This window comes from Sturnira hondurensis, unplaced genomic scaffold (assembly GCF_014824575.4).
Source record: "Sturnira hondurensis isolate 20B ecotype Veracruz unplaced genomic scaffold, ASM1482457v3 Scaffold0019186, whole genome shotgun sequence".
Lineage (NCBI taxonomy): Eukaryota > Metazoa > Chordata > Mammalia > Chiroptera > Phyllostomidae > Sturnira > Sturnira hondurensis.
In genome coordinates, this window is record NW_028091817.1 from 2,527,498 (window position 1) to 2,546,455 (window position 18,958).

The window sequence follows — 18,958 nt, forward strand, 5'->3', positions numbered from 1 at the left end:
TACATATATACTCAGTTGTAAAAAAATATTGAAAGCATACACAATAAAGTATTGAAAACATCAATGATTATTTTGGGGGTGTTGTGATGAGTGCTTTTCAGGAGTTCTGTGTCTGTGTATATTCTCTGTTTTCCAAAATACATGTCATGCAAATGTTTTTTTGTTTGTAAAAATGAAAAAGTTATTTTAAAAAAACAACCCTGAGATACTGTCCAGCTTCCTAGAATTTAAGCTGTCTCATTTTCTAGCCCATCTGGGGTCAAGCCTCCATGTCTGGCTGGACCCCTCAGCTCTCCCTCCACTTGTAAAAGTCACCATGCCCTATGACTTTGTTACTAGGTTTGCCTTTCTCCTTCCTTTGTTTCCACTGTCATTTGCCCAGTTCAGATTTTCACTTCCCACTTATAAGGCACCATACCTGCTGTATCTCCTTCTGTGTGTCCTGCCTCATGAATCAGTCCAACAGCTCCAAATGTACTCCATATTTCTCCACCTGTGTTCTTGCTTGAGATACCCCAATTACCACATACCCAGGGCACTCTCCAGGCCTCCTTTGAGGCACACATCCAAGTCTTACATTTGTGATTCCTGCTCCTACCACCCCAGAGAAAGTGCATCTCTCCTCTCTAGCCCATTCATGTTACACCAAGAATAAAAAGGATAATACAAATAAGTATTTTTACCTACTCTATGAAATTGATTATATTTTTTACATCCTGCTCATAGCCCAGAAGCCTAGTAAACAGAAGAAAATTAAGGTCTGGATGCATACCAAAGGCTTTCCAAGACAGGAGGCTGGTATGTTTTGATCGATACAATCCTTTAATAAGTGGACATATCAGCACTCAGCCAAAATGCTGCAGCAGGACTCTGTTTCCACCTTTCCTGGGGAGTAAGGAGGTGCTGCTGGCAGGGTCCCTAACAGAAGCCCACCAGCCGAAGGGTGTTGGGGAAGCTCTTGCGCATTCCCATGCATTTTTCCTGGTCAATATACAGAGAGTTGGCTTTGACAGCCAGGTCGTGCTCCAGGGTGGCTTTGGTGTGAACCAGGGACTGCAGGGTGTCCTCGGCCTCCCTCAGGCGCTGCTGTAGGGTCTGGATAGTGTCATCCACCTCATACACCTCATTAACAAGGCTGTGGGACCGAAGAGACACCAGTCAGTTTAGCAGAGGTCACATTCCCAACAATGGTTATTCACTGAACTAAGGACATGTCTCTTCGGGGGCACCTGGCCCACTTGTGTTTATGAGCTGCATGTCCTGGAAGCTAGGAAGGAGCCTCTGTGGCCAGACTGAAGAAGTAGTCCTGTCTCCTACCTCACCCTCCATCCTCCAAGCTCCCTGTGAGTGAGGGGCAGAAGCAGAAACCCAGCAAGCTGGACTCAGCAAACTGGATGCCTCTCAGTATGACCATCAATCTCATTTCCACTTGCAGTCCCCAATGGGTAGGGATGCCAGGTAATAAACAGGAGGACCAGTTAAATTTGAATTTCAGATAAATGTGCAATTTTTCAGTATAAATATTTTTAAAATTCTGGTAAAATAGCAAAAAAATTACCATCTGAACCACTTTTAAATGTCAACTGGCATTACCTGCATTCATATGGTGCAATCATCACCATCATCCACCCACAGAACTCTCTCCATCCTGCAGAGTGATATCCCCATTGAATACTACCTCTCAACCCCTATCCCCCAGCCCCTGGCACCCACCTTTCTACTCTGTCTCTATAGGTCCAACCACTCATTTAAGTGTCTCATTTAAGTGTCTCATCTCAAAAGGGCCTCATTTAAGTGTCATCAGGCAGTATTTGGCCTTTTGTGACTGACTTATTTCACTCAGCACAATGTCTTCAAGGTTCATTCATGCTGTAAACATGTGTCAGAATTTCCATGTGTCAGTATTTTTCCTTAGTATGAGTATTTTTAGTTTGAATATTGCATGCCATAGGTAGGATATATATACTGAAAAATCATTCATATTTATTTGAAATTCAAATTCAACTGGTTGTGCTGTGTTTTAATTTGCAGAACCTGGCAACCCTGCCCTAGGGGCCAGTACAGTGCTGGGCCCCAAAGGGCTTTCACAGAGTATTCACATGGCACCAAAGCAGCCATTCCTTTCCTCAAGACCCTTCCTGCTCTAATTTTCTTGAGGACAAATTGTGATCCTAATTAAGGAGATGCCCCAATCAACAGCTATTGAGGGGGCTGGTGCTGTGAGAGGGTGGAGAGGGTGGAGAGGGTGGGAAAAGGACCGTCATTTTGTATTCCATGTAGATCTGTACTATTTGAACTTATTTCAAAATCAGAATGTATTCCTATCTTGTGAAATTGAACAATAAGAAGCTTTTAGAAAAAAATGTAAGCAAGGCGAGAGGTTTAACATAAACTAAAAATGAGTAATTTCTTCCTAGTGTTATCTTGCCATGAGTAGGAGCATATGGCAGAAGGAGAGGGAACAACATTAAGGTCTAATGATAACGACACTATCGGCAGATGATGAAATACTGTGCAAGCAATGCTTTAAAAAAACTTGCACTGGCCATCAGAAAGAAACTTGCAATATAATGTTGATTGAAAAAGTCAGGATATTAAATCCTATATGCAGAAAGATCACAATTTTGTTAATGTGCCTGGTGGCAAATACAACTTGCTAACATTGGTTATACCTCAATGCCACAAAGTATTGAGGGTGGTTTTGATTTAAGTTCATTTTCTGATTTTTCTATCATGAACTGATATGACTCTTAATAGCAGTGAAAAAACATTAAATATATTACTAGAAAGAAACATAATTTTGAGAGACTTAAACTCTCTTTGACATTTAGAGAGGTTATGAAGTGACTCAATGTACCAGCACAACAGCTGGGAGACATCACATTGCACTTGGACAGCACAGCAGGCAAATGCTGAATGGTTCACAGACTCCATAGGATGGCCCTGCCACACCCACCTTCTGGGCACACCCTTTCTGTTGGATGTGCTGATGTGTGGCTGAACTCATGCCTGGATATGGAGCAGGTGGGCAACCAGCACCCCAGGCCACCTATGTGTCCCATCTCCAGCAATGGTAATGTCATCCTCATGGATGCTGAAATCAAACCCTCTGATCAACTTGACCCCATGCTCTTCATCACAGCCCCAGCTCTGTCATAAAGTCTGTTATTCCTGCCCCCCAAAGAGCTTTACTCTGTGCCACTTGTCCTGTGCCTGAGTCTGCAGGCACCTCCTAGAATGTGCTTGCTCTGTCCCTGACCTCACAGCCTTCACCCTTCCCACCCCTTCAGCCCAACACTTTACCTACCACCCATCTGCTGGCCATCTGCTAACTCATGCCACCCTCCAAGCTCAGAGGAGCAGATATTTCTCCCTCAACCCTGGGACTAGGGAGCAGCCCCAAGTCCCTATCATGTGTCCCAACAGAACCAACCCTCCCACAGCCCTCAGGGTTCTTGTCATGCCTGTGTCCTACATTTGCCCTGTAGGTCATCAGCTCCTGGAACACACTAGTACCCTGATCCAGGTTCACCTGAGGCTAAATTCAGCAGCCCCTCCTGCAGTGGACAGGAGTGTCATGCACTTGTTGGATGAGGACCAACTTCAATGTCCTAAGTTAGGGAGGTCATGGTGGGAGTTAGGAAGCTACCCTGAGGTCCAAGTCCACAGGATTTTTTGAGAACAAGAACCAGATCCCAAGCCAAGGAGACTGTGCCAGTCCGAGCCTGGAGGCTCAGCTTCCAATTTACCTGCTAGCAGCCTGAGAAGGGGACGGATGCTGCAAAGCCCTGCACCCCCTGCCCCAAGCTCACAGAAGCATCTTCTTCCATCTTAGAACCTGTACCTGTTCTCTCACTTTCCATGAGGGAGGGAAAGGAAGGCAAACCTAGGTGCCAAGTTTCTTTTGGTCTGGCATTGGTAAACACAAAGTCTGAGAACTCATATGAAGCATATTTTGTTGTTGTTTAGATCAAATTGGATTCAAAATAAGTCTTTTTTTATGATCCCAGGGTATAAAACTCCACTAGAAAAGAAACAGATCTTCAGGGAGAATCTGCCCATGACCAGCAATGGCACCTACGACTGCTGTTGACAGTCACGCTGGGCCTGACCCTGCTCAACCACCACTCCCTGTGCCCCTTCCATGGCCTCAAAAGAAACCTGAACCCACAGGCAGGAAAAGGAGTGGGAAGATATGTGAGTGTTCACTCCCTGCAGCCATGTAACAGTCTAGTGGACAATTTACCTGAAGGAATTTTTAAAAATACACAGATTAAAATATCAGTTTTCTTTAAAAAGGAATTCAAGATCTATAGAGCACAGGCAGCTGACATCCTCGTTTTGCATAGCTGTGTGAACTTTCACCCTCAACTTTCACCGTCAGAAACACTTTTCCCTCATCTTTCAAGGTCTTATTTCTCTCTTGGTTTTCTTGTTCTTGGCAGATCACAGAGAGCTGTTCTGCTGAAACCACTCATTCTAGGGGAATTACAGAACTGAAAAACATTTTGCATTCAAATACAAATAAAGCTACCATAGTTTTAAAAATATATATCAAGATTATTTAAGTAACCCAGAGCCCAGTCTGGCCTGCCACCAAAGATGCCAGGAATGTTTAGAATCACTTTTGAAAGAACCCATTTAGAAAATTTTAAGTAAAAATAAAATTTTGAAATAAAAACCACAATTTTTCTTAGTCCTCCCTCCCTTGAGTTTATGAGCATTTTTTTTAATCTATCTGGCCAAAGGGCTGCTTTCAGAATGATCAGTTGAAGAGAAAAAATACTTCCCTCCCCCAACAATAATCCTAAATTCTGCTGTTGTTACTCTGGGACCATATTTTTGGCTACATTATTTTAACAAGAAATCTTTACAGAAACAGAAGTAGGCTTTGTCTTAAAGTCAATGAAGGAGCAGAGGAAATAGACATACTACAAAGTCGACAGAAACTAAAGGAAAAACAACTTGTGTTTAGCTTCAGGGGAGAAAAAAAGAGTAAAAATCATTCAGCTTTGCAGAAGCTGCTGCGAATGCCTAATTGTTTGGTAATTCCAAAGTCAAATTAAATTACTGCTCCAAACCCTTTTACAGAGCAACACTGGGTTTGTCTAGCGGCAGTCTGACCCCCTACCTCTACTTGTGAAGAGTCTGGAAAATTTTTCAGCAGTGTATGAAACTTCAGTTCAGATTCCTCTAACCCTGTTTGAAGAAAGCCACCTTTGATGATCCAATTCTGATTGGCCAAAGGAGCATGCATTCCTACTGGGTTCTTTTGAAGCATACAGACACTCTGGACTGGCCACCAGGGGCCCCAGTGGAGGGCAGCTTATCCTTAATGATGGGCTCTGTGGGAGGGGTTCCAGGGAACTCAATGTGAGAAACACAGAGGTGGCCAAACTCCTATGTGGCTATGGCCTAAGACAATAGCTCCTCTGGGAGAAGCACGCTTCTTAGTGCCTAACACAGATCAAACATGCTGTATGTGTGGTATGCTTTGCAGTAACAATCTCCTCTGTGACCCTCAGTTTCATCCTCTGTGAGAGAGATGAGGACTAAATATGTGCTTTGCGGACTCATCCCATATGGACATCATGATCAGATGAGAGCAGAAATGTGACAGGGAATGGTGAAAACACCACATTGTGAGGATTGGGGAAGCAGAAGCCAATGGTTGGGTTGGTGGGAGAATACTCTGCAGGGAGCTGGGCAAGGACTCAGGCATGGCTCTCCTCACCACCAGGCACCACATGGCCCAAGTCACTCAAGCCACTCCTGCCTCAGTTACCTTATTTGTAAATGAAGATAAACAACAAAGTGAGGTGCTCAGGACAGTGGCGAGCACAGAATGAGTTCAATAGATGGTGGCAGCAGTCATACTACCTCCGCTACTATCTTTATTATTATTTTCATCCTTGTTGGCCCCACAAAGATCACCCTTTATTTTCCCTTCAGGAGATCCACACTTGATTCTTTGGTGGAACTCAAACTCACTTCACCACTTGGATAAAGTCTGCATGCCAAAGGAATTCTATCACAGGGCCAGGTAGCAAGACAAGTGCCTTCCACTCCCAGAACCAAGCCTGGTTTCCAGGGCTGCCCCTGTTCCTCCAGTGGCCTTGCCTCTGCAAAGCAGCACTAATGACCCAGTAATGGCCATGATGAAGGCCAGAGGGGAAAGGCAGAAGTGGGCCCTGGGAAATGAGAAAGGAACCCAGAATTAGGAGGGAGAAATGGGGGAACCTTGCCCAATTACCCATCCTAAAAGGACTCTGCACAGTTGAAGTAATAATAAAATAGATGCATTGTTGAGTGGAGAGACCAGGTGTCAGACTCTGCCTGCTGTGTGTGTGCAGGAAACGTGCTTGATGAAGACCAGTTTTTCTCAATTTCTACTGAGAACAGAACAAACTGAAATGACCCTAAAAGACCATTAGGGGTTTTAGTGGGGCATGAAGATGGTTTTAATGACAGGACAGATATATTAACTGCCATAAAAAGAGGCCAATGAGAGGAATAGATGAGAGCAGACAGATAGGGGTCAGTGGAATTATAACTCAAGTCTATTTTCTGACAAGTCTCTGGCACTGAGAAGTACACAGCAGGCCAACACACTCAGCCACTTATAAGAAAGATATACTGGAAACTCCAGAAGCCTCCCGTGAAGGGCAGAGGAAACCAAAATCCACCTTGGCTCCCTGAATGAGCCTAATGTTTATCACTTGTTTGTGTGTAATGTTGATGTCATTTCTTTTTTGAAAACTATGGCAGACTATTCATAACAAAAATTACTGTCTCAATTATTTTTAAGTGTATACTTCAGTGGCATTAGGTGCATTTGTAATGTTGTGTATTCACCACCATCATCCATTTCAAGAACTGTTTATCATTGCAAACCAAAAAACTCCATGCCCATTATGCACTAACTCCCCATTATCAATACTTATAAAGAATGCCCCTGTAGGAGGAACACTACTATGTACTTCCTTATCACTGGTGTGTTGGCAGAAAGCTCTTTCCTGAAGAACACAGAGCCAGGCAGGCTGGCGAACTGTCCCCTCCTGCCCAGGGTGAGCCCTCTCCTCACCGTAACTGGGCCATGTCCCTGCAGAGCTCTAGGTTCGGTCTCCTGGTCCGCTCATCCAATCTGGTCTGAGCCACCTTCAGGAAGGCAGTCTTGTCCCTGATGGCCTTCTTGATGGCTTCTATGGTCATTTCAGTCTGGAAAATCTCCTGCAATGTCTGCATGGAGAGAAGCAGATGCCTGAGGCTTTGGTGCTCTGCCACTTCCCACCTGCTCCCTTCCTCCTGCCTTCTCTGGTGGGGAGGTGGACTCACTGAACACACCTATTGCTTTGAATCCCCACCCCTCCCCCATCCCATCCCCAGGGAGTCTCACTGCCCAGGAGAGCAGACTGCATGCACCTTCCAACTCCCAATTCAGGTAAAATCAGCTAGAGTGGGAGGGATCTACATGACAGATTGGCAAATGCTACAACTTCAGAGGTTTTCCCCACCAGAGCACCTGTTGTTAAATATTTGCCAGCACACTGATGTATATCTCTTGGAAACATGAGGCCCTAAGGTTAGAGTGCACTAACCCCTTATCTTCTGCTCTCCCTTCTCACTAACCTCACAGAGAGGGTTTCCTGCCTGTGGAGAATTTGCTTTGAAGCAAATCAAGGTCAAGTTTTCGGGAGTCTCACTTGAGAGGGAGGACCCCTGGCAATGTGCAGTCCTGCTTTTATGTTTTTCTTTAAGAGGCTCCCTCAAACTTCATGAACCTGGGCCTCTCCCTAATTTCTCCTCTGGGAGGTGAGCCCCTCCTCTATGCTCTGAATCATAGAGGAGGGGCTCTGGTTTTCAGAAGGAAGGCTCTGAAAACTCTTCTTTCTCCTGTGGCCTTGACCTCTGCACTCCCATTTCTCCACCCCCCATCACTCTCCCTCTCCCCCTGCCCCTTTCCTATGGCCTGGAGACACACCCAAGTGTCACCCAATTCCTTTAAAACTTTATGTGTTCATACCACTCGCTTACCCAATCCCACCTGGGTGCTTCCAGTTGGTGCTCTCTCCTCACATTCATGGCCAAATAGGCTCAACAGTGGCCTTGCTCACACCCTGCACCTCAAGGTACCCTTTGTAGTAGGTCTCTGGCCCCAGTTTTCCTCATGAGACTGTTCTCAAAGTCGATGATGAGGCCTCTCTGATGTCCCCCCTCTCTGAATCACTCACCTTGCTGAATTTCTCTGGCCAATTGCCATCCTAATTATTTACCTTTCTAACAATTGCTCCTCACTTCCAGTGCAGGGTATTATCCCCAAACCACTCCTGTGCTCCATCCCTTATCCCTGCAGAGATCTCACAATGGTACAGATTTAGCACTTGTGTAAGCCAGAATATCTTACAACTGTCACACAAGCTTTGCCCCCTCTCCTGAGCTCCAGATTATCTCCAACTATCGGCTTTCAACAACTGTTATACTGTTCCTATCACCAGGCCATGCTCCAGAGCTCCCTGTCTCTCACCATTTGAAACAACTGCTTCTTCTGCTAAACAAGCAACATTTTATCTGTTACTCTAAGGGGTTCATTCTATGCCTTGGAACTTGTTATTTTCTACATCCATGTCTTGTTTCACTCTAAGATCCCAGCTGGCAGGATCAGTGTGTCATTCATATGTGTGTCCCTGAAGCACCTACCTTGAATGTTGCGTTTATAAGCTGAATTCTGTCCTCTTCTCTACCCCACCCCGAATTCATATCTTCAAGTTCTAACCCCTAGTACCTCAGACTTTGACTGTATTTGGAGATATAACTAAGTTAAAATGAGGTTATTAGGCTAAATTCTAATCCAATGTGACTGGTGTCCTTAGAAGAGGAGGAGATTAGGACAAAGACACATGCAGAGGGAGGACAGGGAAAAGATGACCATCTACAAAGCTGAGAGAGAGGCCAGAAGAAACCACCTTGATCTTGAACTTCTAGCCTCCAGACTGTGAGACAACGTATTCCTGCTGTTTAAGCCTCTCAGTGTAGAAGTTTTGTTTGGCAGCACTAGCGAACAAATGCAGGAGAAAACAAAATTTTGTGGAACAAAGTGACTCCATCATGTCAGCCTTCTAAAAGGCCTTTAAATGGCATTTTAGTGCCAAAAGGCTACCTTTCCATAGCTATCCCCTATGGTCTGGCTCCAACCTACTGTTCCAAGCTTCTCTCCCAGAACACATAATACTATGCCAGCCTAATTGGTCTCTTTACAGACCTGAACTCAACCCCTGATAGGCTCCCTCTAAAGCTCTGTTTGAGATGTTCACCTGTAATGTTCACTTCTTCTTCCAAATCCCCAAAACACTTCCTGTATTTGCTATTTGGCAACCACAATTTGTAATTTTTCTATTGCTATGAATTGTTCATGGTCTTTAATATGTATGAATTCTTTTCTCTACAAATATAAGCTTCCTGGGAACAAAAACGATTCAGTTGGCCAAAAAGTCCATTTAGGTTTTTTTCTGTAAATAAGACACATTTTTCATTTTCAGCAATAACTTATATTGATTTGGATATTTTGATTATGCTACTATCTCTAACTATTTGCTTCTAGTGGGCAAAGGTCAGGGTTGCTGCTAAACATTGTCCAATGCATAAGACATCCCCACAGCAACGGGTTATTTGGCCAAAATGTCAATAGTGCCAAGAAACTTTGTAAACCACTTTTGACAGATTCAGTCACAGCACCTTCTCTGTACACTGCACAAATCTTTTTTTTTTTTGCATTTCAGTTGCATTTTTACCTTTCTTGAAATAATAAAGCATAATATGCAAAAATGTTGCATATTTTCTTCCATCTTCAATATTAAAATGGCTGCACCCAAATTCACCAATTTTGATAAGTTTTATAAAAATGCACACTGTTATGACAATTGTCACACAATCTAACAAAATTGTTTTGAATGAGGTTAAAGACAACTAAGTGCTACTAGAACCATCGTATGGAAAATACTAAATGAACTTTTTGGCCAACTTAATACATGTTATGCTTTGCGCAGCCCTTCACAAGAAGTAGCACACTGTCTGACTCAATGAACACGTGCTGGTCAAAGAAGGCACTGTTCCAGGAAAGGTAAATTGCTGCATCCTGAGGAAACACAGTACCCTCTTTTGTGTAATATCACCTTTGAGTGACATGAATGACTTGTAAGGTTCTTTAAAAAAGGAATGACATACAGACACAGCATAACCCACAGAAATAATAAGAGCTCCTAGACTGATACTAAGTAGAAGAAAAGCTCCTTGATTATCTCAAAACATGAATTCTGATTGAATCTTTTATTTTATTGTCATTGTAAAACTTTTATACTTAGAGCCTTAAAAAGTTTAATATCAAAAAATAAAATAAAATAAAATAAAATAAAAATAAAAAAAAAAGTTTAATATCAGAAACACTTTGAATTACCTAATAGTTTCCAGTATTTGGTTTTGCATTTTAGGGCAAAAAAAAAAAAAAAACCACCTGAAATAATTTAGCAGAAAACATTCCTGCCATATGTTCTTATATTAAACATACTTCCTAGTTACACTTTAATAATATTTTTGTTTCTGTAAAAAATACTAGGATGCTTTATTACATAGTGCATCCTTTGTGTTCCCAAAACCAAGAGATTACAATTTCAACTTGACACCTGGCTACATTGCTAAAATAAATGGTGCACTTTGTACTGTTTTTAATTTCTCTTAGTCTGTATGGCCAGGAGGCCATGTGCCTTCTGGCATCTTTCCAGGAGTGGTGACAGATCTGTGGTCTCAGAGACCCTGCCCTATCCATCCAGGTTAGGTAAGGGTACTGCTGGTGCCTTACTTACCTTTTCTAAGTGAATCTGAATCTTATTTTTAGCATCTGCAGTCTCAGCAATGCGATTAGTGAAAGCCATGTTTACTTTGTTGAACTGATTCCACATCTCATTGGCAGTCACAACCAAGAGGTTTTGAATGTCATCTCTTAGTTTGGCTGAGGCTGCTCGTTCACTCTGAGATCGAAGAATGTTGTCATCTGTAAATTTGGCCCAGGACTCAGGCACTGAGACCCTGGAAAAAGGAAGCAGAACCAGACAATGGTGACAATGATAAACTGGTCTAAGTGGTCTGTAAGCAATCATTCATCCTGTTCAAGAGAACCGAATCACTGATCTTGGTCTTCTTGCACACAGCATAAACATCAGAGAAAAGCTTATTTTAAATTTTTCTTCATTGCTCCTTATGTCACTGTTAATCAATTTTCTGTAAACCCAAAGCATAAACTAACTCCTCTGCCAACTTGAAGGGGAGGAAGATTGATAAAGGGTAAGAGTGTGCAAGCTCATATAAATGTGTCACACCAACTTAATAAGCCTATAAAAATACTCCACTGTAGAAATAATCAAAGAAGTAATGAAAACAACAACACACTAATAACCATTTCATTAGAAAAGCAAAGAATGAAGAGAATAATGATTTGCTGGTGGGCATGTTTAGAGAAAGATTCTCTCATATTCTGCAGATAGGAATGCTGAATTGGTCTGACCCTGTTGGAGGGTAAAATGTCAACAAACACCAAGATCCTTTCAAATGTGTGTAATCCAGAAATGCCACTTCTAGAAATATTTTTATTGAGGTATTACTGACACCTAACATTGTATTGGTTTTAAGTATACAACATATTGATTTGATATACAACATAGGACCTAAAACAAATCCCAGAATTATCTTCTGGAGGGCAGGCCTCTAGTACTACAGGCTTTCCCCACTAGCTGAGTGTTCTAGAAAACCATTGGTATTAGTGTACCAGCTGATGTCATTGTGAAAGGCTGCATTTGGCTTCAGTAATGTTTCTTAAGACTCTTTCAAGATGTTTGTCCATTTCTTTTTTCTTTTTTATATTCTTATTTATTTATTTAAAATTTTATTTATTTATCTTTAGAGGGGAAGGGAAGGAGAGAGGGAGAGAAATATCAGTGTATGGTTGCCTCTGTCGGGGACACACAATGTATCATGTGCCCCCTGCTGGGAACTGGCCTGCAACCCATATTTATTTAATATATTCTATTGATTATGCTAATACAGCTGTCTCATTTTTCTCCCTTTAATCCCTCTGTCCTGTATAACCCTTCCCACTCACATTCCCTCTGCCCTTTAGTTCATTTTCATGGGTCGTACATATAACTTCTTTGGCTTCTATATTTTCTATACTATTCTAACCTCCCCCTGCCTATTTCCTACCTACCATTTAGGAAGTAGAAAACCTGTACCTTCCCCCCCTTTCTCCCCCTCCAACTCCCCTGCTAATAACCCTCCATGTGATCTCCATTTCTCTGATTCTATTCCTGTTCTAGTGTTTGCTCAGTTTGTTTTTGTTTTTGTTTTGTTTTTTAGGTTAGGCTGTTGATAGTTGTGAATTTGTTGCCACTTTACTTTTCATATTTTTATCTTCTTTTTGTTAGATAACTACCTTTAACATTTCATACAATAAGGGCTTGGGGATGATAAACTACTCTAACTTGGCCTTACCTGAGAAGCACTTTATCTGCCCTTCTATTCTTGGTAATCTTGGGTGTAGGTCCTTGCCTTTCATGACTTTGAATACTTCTTTCCAGCCCCTTCTTGCCTGAAAGGTTTCTTTTGAGAAATCAGCTAGTAGTCTAATGGGAACTTCTTTGTAGGTAACTATCTCCTTTTCTCTTGCTGCTTTTAAGATTCTCTCCTTATCTTTAATCTTGAGCAATATAATTATTATGTGCCTTGGTGTGTTCCTTCTTGGGTCCAACTTCTTTGGGACTCTCTGTGCTTCCTGGATTTCCTGGAATTCTATTTCCTTTGTCAGATTGGGGAAGTTCTCCCTCATTATTTTTTCAAATAAGTTTTCAATTTCATGCTGTTGTTCTTCTCCTTCTGGCATTCTATAATTCAGATGTTGGAGTGTTTATAGTTGTCTTAGAGGTTCCTAAGCCTCTCCTCATATTTTTGAATTCTTTTTTCTTCATTCTGTTCTGGCTGAATGTTTCTTTCTTCCTTCTGCTCCAAACCATTGATTTGAGTCCTGGTTTCCTTCCCATCATTGTTGGTTCCCTGTTTATTTTTCTTTATTTCACTTTTCATAGCTTTCATTTTTAATTCTGTTTTGCAACCACACTCAACCAATTCTGTGAGCAACCTGATTACCAGTGTTTTGAACTATGCATCTGATAAGTTGGCTATCTCTTCATTGCTTAGTTGTATTTTTTTCTGGAGCTTTGATCTGTTATCTCACTTGGGCCTTCTTTTGTTTTGGTGTGCCTGTTACGTAGTAATTCACCAGGATGAGGCAATCCACATTGTTGCATTGTGGTGCTGTATGTGGGGGAAGAGGTCAGAGAGGGAATAATACCACTTGTTCAGCTCTCTGCCAGCTTTCTGTCACTTCTGCCTCCACCCACAAGCAAATTGGGCCCTTCTGGTGCTGATTCCCAGGTGAGTGGGTTTGTGCACATTTTAGGACCCTGTGTGTCTCTCCAACAAACTCTCTCATGAGACTGGAAGTTCCTCCCACCACCTCAACCCCCACAGGTTTTTTCAGAGGTTTTGAGGCTTTATTTCCCTACACTGGAACCCTGAGTTGTGCCGTCTGTCTCACTCCCCAGTTGTTCTGCCCATAAATGTGGAACCGCCTGCCTTGCTAACCACCACCTTGTCATGAGTCCTCTTCACCCAGCTGCCCATATCTGCCTCTCCTACCATTCCAGATGAATGTTTCTTCTTTAACTCCTTGGTTGTCGGACTTCCATACAGTTTGATTTTCTGTCAGTGCTGGTTGTTTTTTGTTTTTAAATTTGTTGTTTTCTTTCTTTGGTTGTGCAACAAGGCACAATATGTCTACCTATACCTTCGTCTTGGCCGGAACTCTGTCCATTTCTTGATGGGTGATTTATGAGAGCACCTGCCCATATCATGCTGAGTGATCAGCAGTTTTTGACCAAAAATGGCATGACCCCCATCCTTCACCCTCCTTATTCACTTGATCTCACCCTGAGCTACTTCTTTTTGTTTTTTCCTTGATAAAAAAGTCCTCAAAGGGAAACATTTTGCCAATATGAAAGAAGTGAAATAAAAAAAATGGCAGAAGCACTAAAAGATATCAAAACCCATGAGTTCAAAACCTGTTTTGAGCAGTGGGAAAAACATCTTGATAGGCATGTCACCTCAAATGGAAAATACTTTGAAGGTGACTAAAGTTTAAACATGTAAGAATGAATACACAATATTTTATAAATAAATTCTGAGTGTGGGGGGTTCACCTTGTATGTATATATTTCAAAGTGATTACCACAATAAGTATAGTTAACATCCATCACCATACATAATTACAAATTTTTTCCTTGTGATGAGAGTTTTAAGATCTATACTCTTAGCAAATTTCAGATATACAATACAGTATCAACTATAGTCACTCTGTTGTGCATGATGTCCTCAGCACTAAAAAGACCATAGAAATGCTTCACAAGTTTCCACATCATCCTCAAACAGGGGCCATGCTAACTGTTTGCCGTTCAAATGTTAATGTGTGTGCTAATGAAGCAAACACTACAGAGATTTACCCTAAGGAAATTAGGGTCCCAAAGATGTATATGTGAGGATAGTCCTTCTCAGCAATATTTATGCCAATCCCTGAAACACTGGAAACAGCCTAAATGCCCAAAAGTAAAATTGAGTAAATCATGGTACATTTTAAAAAGTAATCTACATAGCATGCAAACTGATGTTGCAGAAGAATAATTCCACAATATCATGAAGTGAAAAATCAGACATACTATGCAAACAGCATGCATGAAATAAGCCAGGTGATGAAAGAAAACAAATACCATGTGATCTCACCTTTAACAGGAACTTAAACAACAAAACAAACAAGCAAGCAAAATATAACCAAAGACACTGAAATAAAGAACAGGCTGACAGGGACCAGAAGGAAGAGGGGAGGAAATTTCAGGGGAAAAGAGAAAGGATGGTTTACAGGAACAAGTATAAAGGACACATGGACAAAAACTAAGGGGGGTGGAAACGGGAGGGAGGTGGGCAGCACTGGGGGTGGTGAGCTGGGATGGGAGTAAAAGACAGAAAACTGTACTTGAACAATTAAAATAAATAAATTTTTAAAAAGAAATACCATTATTTAAAAACATAAATTGATATCCACATGTGTGGAAAGGTACTTGAAGGACTAATTGTTAATTGTTAACATTGGCATCTCTGAGTGGTAGGCTTATGGGTAACATTTCTTTACTTGCTGGTGCAATAAGATATTAAACAAGACTCTTACTGTTGGCTAGAGGTTTTAGCTCAGGCCCCGATGACCCAAAATAACACCTACAGAGTCCATACCCTGTCATTTTATAAGAGCTAGCTAAAATTCATGGTGGAAATAGAGAGGCCCTTTTGTGGAGGGCTAAGTGGTCACAGTGCATGGTTCCATGCCAGTCTAACTTGTACCGGAAAGGAGCAGAGGAAGATGCTTCCTGCTCACCTCAAGCCAGGTGAGAGGCATTGACTGAATGAGGACCACTTATGATGTATAGTGTCTGAATCTGATTCTCATCTGCAGAATCTAAAAATCAATGCTTGTCTATCTGCTGCTCCCCCTGCAGGAGTGCTAAGAGAGAGGGCTGCTTAAGGGGTGATCAGCTCCAGAGGAAAGAATCCATTTGAGGTTAATGTTACAAGGGTAAGGGAGCATGTGGGTAAGGTAAGTGCTCCTTTCTCCTCTGGAAAGGAGCACAAGGGAGCTTTGGGGGAGGTAAAAATATTCTTTATCTTAACTGTGGTCACAGTTCCATAGGCATAGAAATTTGTCAAGATTTATCAAAATGTACACTCTCACTGAATGTGCTTATTATAGGTAAAATTCCCCTCAATCGAGTTGTTTATTTTAAAAGGGAATGACTATAAAAGGCCACGAACCCAAGATTGCATGGAAGTGCCTGGCAAAACCCCCTGACAGGGCAAGTATAACCATCAGTGGTAATAAAATCAGTAAGTACACCAGTGAGTCCAGGACATCAGACACAGGCAACACGTTTCTTTATGCTTGTCTGTGTTTTCTAGGTTTTCTACATCAAGCAGCTGCTATTTCCACAAGTACAAATGTGAATGACAGGTATTCTTTTCCAAAAGAATGCAGGATGCAAGTGTTAAGGCCTGACTGCGGAACATGCAAGCTTACTAAGACTAGTTCAAAGTGGGTGTATCTGTTACCTTTCCACATCTCTCTATGTCTTCTGTTTTAACCTGTAAGCTGCATGTTGAAAGAAGGGAGAACAAGTTAAATAACATCACAATCATACAAGAGGTGTGTGCCTGACTTACGTCGCATCAACTCTCTCCACTCCGCAAAAGTAGCTGATGCCATCCGATGTGTTTCGCAGATGGTGGCATTTGTCGTCAATCTGGTAAGCCCTCTGTTTATCACCCAGGTCCTTCTCCAGCTCGTGCTGGGCTGCTCTGTTCGCTCTGTAGCAGAGGGAAGAAATGGAGCTCCAAATGTGGAACAAATTCGTAAGAGGGAGAGTAATTGCCCTTCTATGTGGGACCCACCCATTACTGCTCTTTGGTCTCTCTCCTTCACACAATGTCCAACTTTTCCACTGAAAGGAGCCTGCCACAGAGATATACACACATGTGAGTGATGAGACCCCTGCCCATAATGCCCCTTCCACATGGTGGAGAGAAGAGGTGTAGTTAAACAGGACAGCAGCTCCTCTTCCTACAACACCAATTATTCTAGATAAGACACTGGTTTAACACAATCTGTCCACATCTGTGCCTCCCTTTCCATCTTTCTTTCCAACTTCTACATTCTAACCCCTTTGTCCTCCATTCTTGGACAAGAAGTTATGAGGCATGTATAGCCCATTCTCTCTCTGTCTACAGGTGGCCTTAGTTTGTGGTCATGCAAGGCCTGAGAAGTTGTCTAGGAGACAGAAACCAAGGGTCAAGATTAGCATCTAGAGCAAGATTCCGAGTGCTTAAAAAAATAAGAAATAAATGGGCACCAGGCCACCCCTTCTGAGCTCTGAGATGCATGAGGTTTCCTGCCCTGCCAAGCAGGAAGGAGGCCTGGCATCTCCCTACCAAAGAGACAGGCCTGGGGCATGGGAATCGGGGACAGGTGAGCCATATCTTCACTCATGAAGGAGTTAATTCAAAAAATAATAATTGGGTGCCTACTACATAGCAGACAATTCCAGAAGCCTGGAATGTGACAAAACGAACATCTCTTTCCTGAAGGAGTGTGTATCTTACTGGGAGAACACAGGCAATGCTCATAAAGAATAAGCAAATCATGTGCTCTGTTAGCAGGACATTGCAAAAAACAAAGCAGAAAAGGGGGACCAGGAGTGTGAGTGATGATTTCAAATAAGACAGTTGAGTGGGACTCCTTGGGGAAGCCATGTTGGAGCAAAGGCTTGGTGGGGGAGAGCGCGATCATGCAGAGCCTTGATGGACATTGAGAGGCATCGGGTTTTCCTTCTGGTGAAGTGAAAGGTGACTGACTCACAATTCAGAGCATAATTCTGGTGCTGGGTTGAAAACAGACCACAGGGGACAGGAAGGCCCAGGAGCAGACAGTTACAGTTATGCAGGTGAGAGATGGCAGGGGCTTAGACCAAGGGGTGGCAGTGAAGGAGGTGAGAAGTGCTTACATCCTGGATATGTTTTAAAGATGGACCCAAGAGAATCTCCTGGCAGACTGGACATCCGTGAGAAAGAAAAAAAAAGCTGAAGGTCAGTAATTGAAATAGCAGAATTCTCTCAACTAAGATGGGCTAGGCTGTGGGTGAGTTGACTGGGGAACAGGACAGACGTTCAGCTGACATACTGAGATTGAGTGTCCATAAAATATCCAAGTGGAGGTACAAGGCAGGTTGTTGGAATTTGGGAGAATGTTCTAGGCTAGAAATAAAATTTTCGGAGTCATTAGCAAATAGATAGTATTTGCAAAAACAGACATATGGATAATTGTAATCATTTCTGTATTCCCAGAGCCCAAAAATTGTCTTAGCAAGGAAGAGCCACTCAATAAAGGCTGCACTCAACTGAATAGACTAATTCTAGCTGCAGCTTCCCTTTAACTGAGCCTGTGGCCCTAGGTAAGTCACTAGACCTGGCAGATCTTTTTAATACTATTATTTGTAAAGTGGAAATGAGCATAGCAGCATACAGGTCATCTGCATTTTGTGAACTCTAAAACAGTATACGTGTGCTAAGGTAACAATGCTTCTTCCCCTTGCTGCTCCTTCGTTCTGCCTCTTACTTCAAGGTATTAGTTGAGACTCAAGAATTAGAAGGCTTTTCTCATTTGCTGTCTGGGACCAGGATGCCCCATAGGTTTCCTTTCCTGGTCCCTCTGATCCATCCTCAGAATCTCCTAAGGAAGTCCTGGAGGTGGCAGCACCCCACCAACCTACTTTATAGCCCAAGATGGGAACATCTTGGCTGCCATGTTGATGCCTAAAGAGATTCCATTTTCAGCTAAGATCCAAACTAAGTGCTTCACTGCTTTTTCCAAGACAAGTGGAGTTGAAAAACCCTCCTGCCATGACCTTGTCTGGACCAAGCCCAGTCACCTCATTAGGGATTCAGGCCCCCACACATCCTGAAGAAGCCAAAAATTGAGGTGGGCATTTTGCCCACGGTGTACTAAAGGGAAGCCAAGCTCTTTAAAGGCTCACCACCAAAGGTCCGCAAAGGCCTGTACTGTGGCCTTTGTGTAGTGAGTCATCCTTGCTTAATCATTTACCTATTGTCAACACTTTCTTAATTAAAGACTCTTTCGAATCAGAGTTCAAGAGCTATCTCAGGCATCTGAACCTCACCCACCAATATAGCATCAATCTTGATAGGCAGGGCAGGCAAACTAAAGAAGACATTCCAACACCTTTAAAATGCTTATTACTTTGGG

General features: G+C 42.4%; 1 protein-coding gene across 2 annotated transcripts in view; it reads right to left on the reverse strand.

Moving 5' to 3' along the window:
• Positions 1–28: 28 nt before the first annotated feature.
• TEKT3 (tektin 3) overlaps positions 29–18,958 on the reverse strand; it is a 47,740-nt gene continuing 28,810 nt past the window's right edge. For both annotated transcript variants that reach the window (XM_037070945.1, XM_037070946.1), the window contains exons 5-8: positions 16,363–16,506; positions 10,857–11,079; positions 7,085–7,239; positions 29–1,135 (exon numbers count right to left, since the gene is read on the reverse strand). In XM_037070945.1, the coding sequence (XP_036926840.1) occupies positions 919–1,135; positions 7,085–7,239; positions 10,857–11,079; positions 16,363–16,506 (739 nt within the window). In that variant the 3' untranslated portion in view covers positions 29–918. The remainder of the gene's footprint in view (positions 1,136–7,084; positions 7,240–10,856; positions 11,080–16,362; positions 16,507–18,958) is intronic.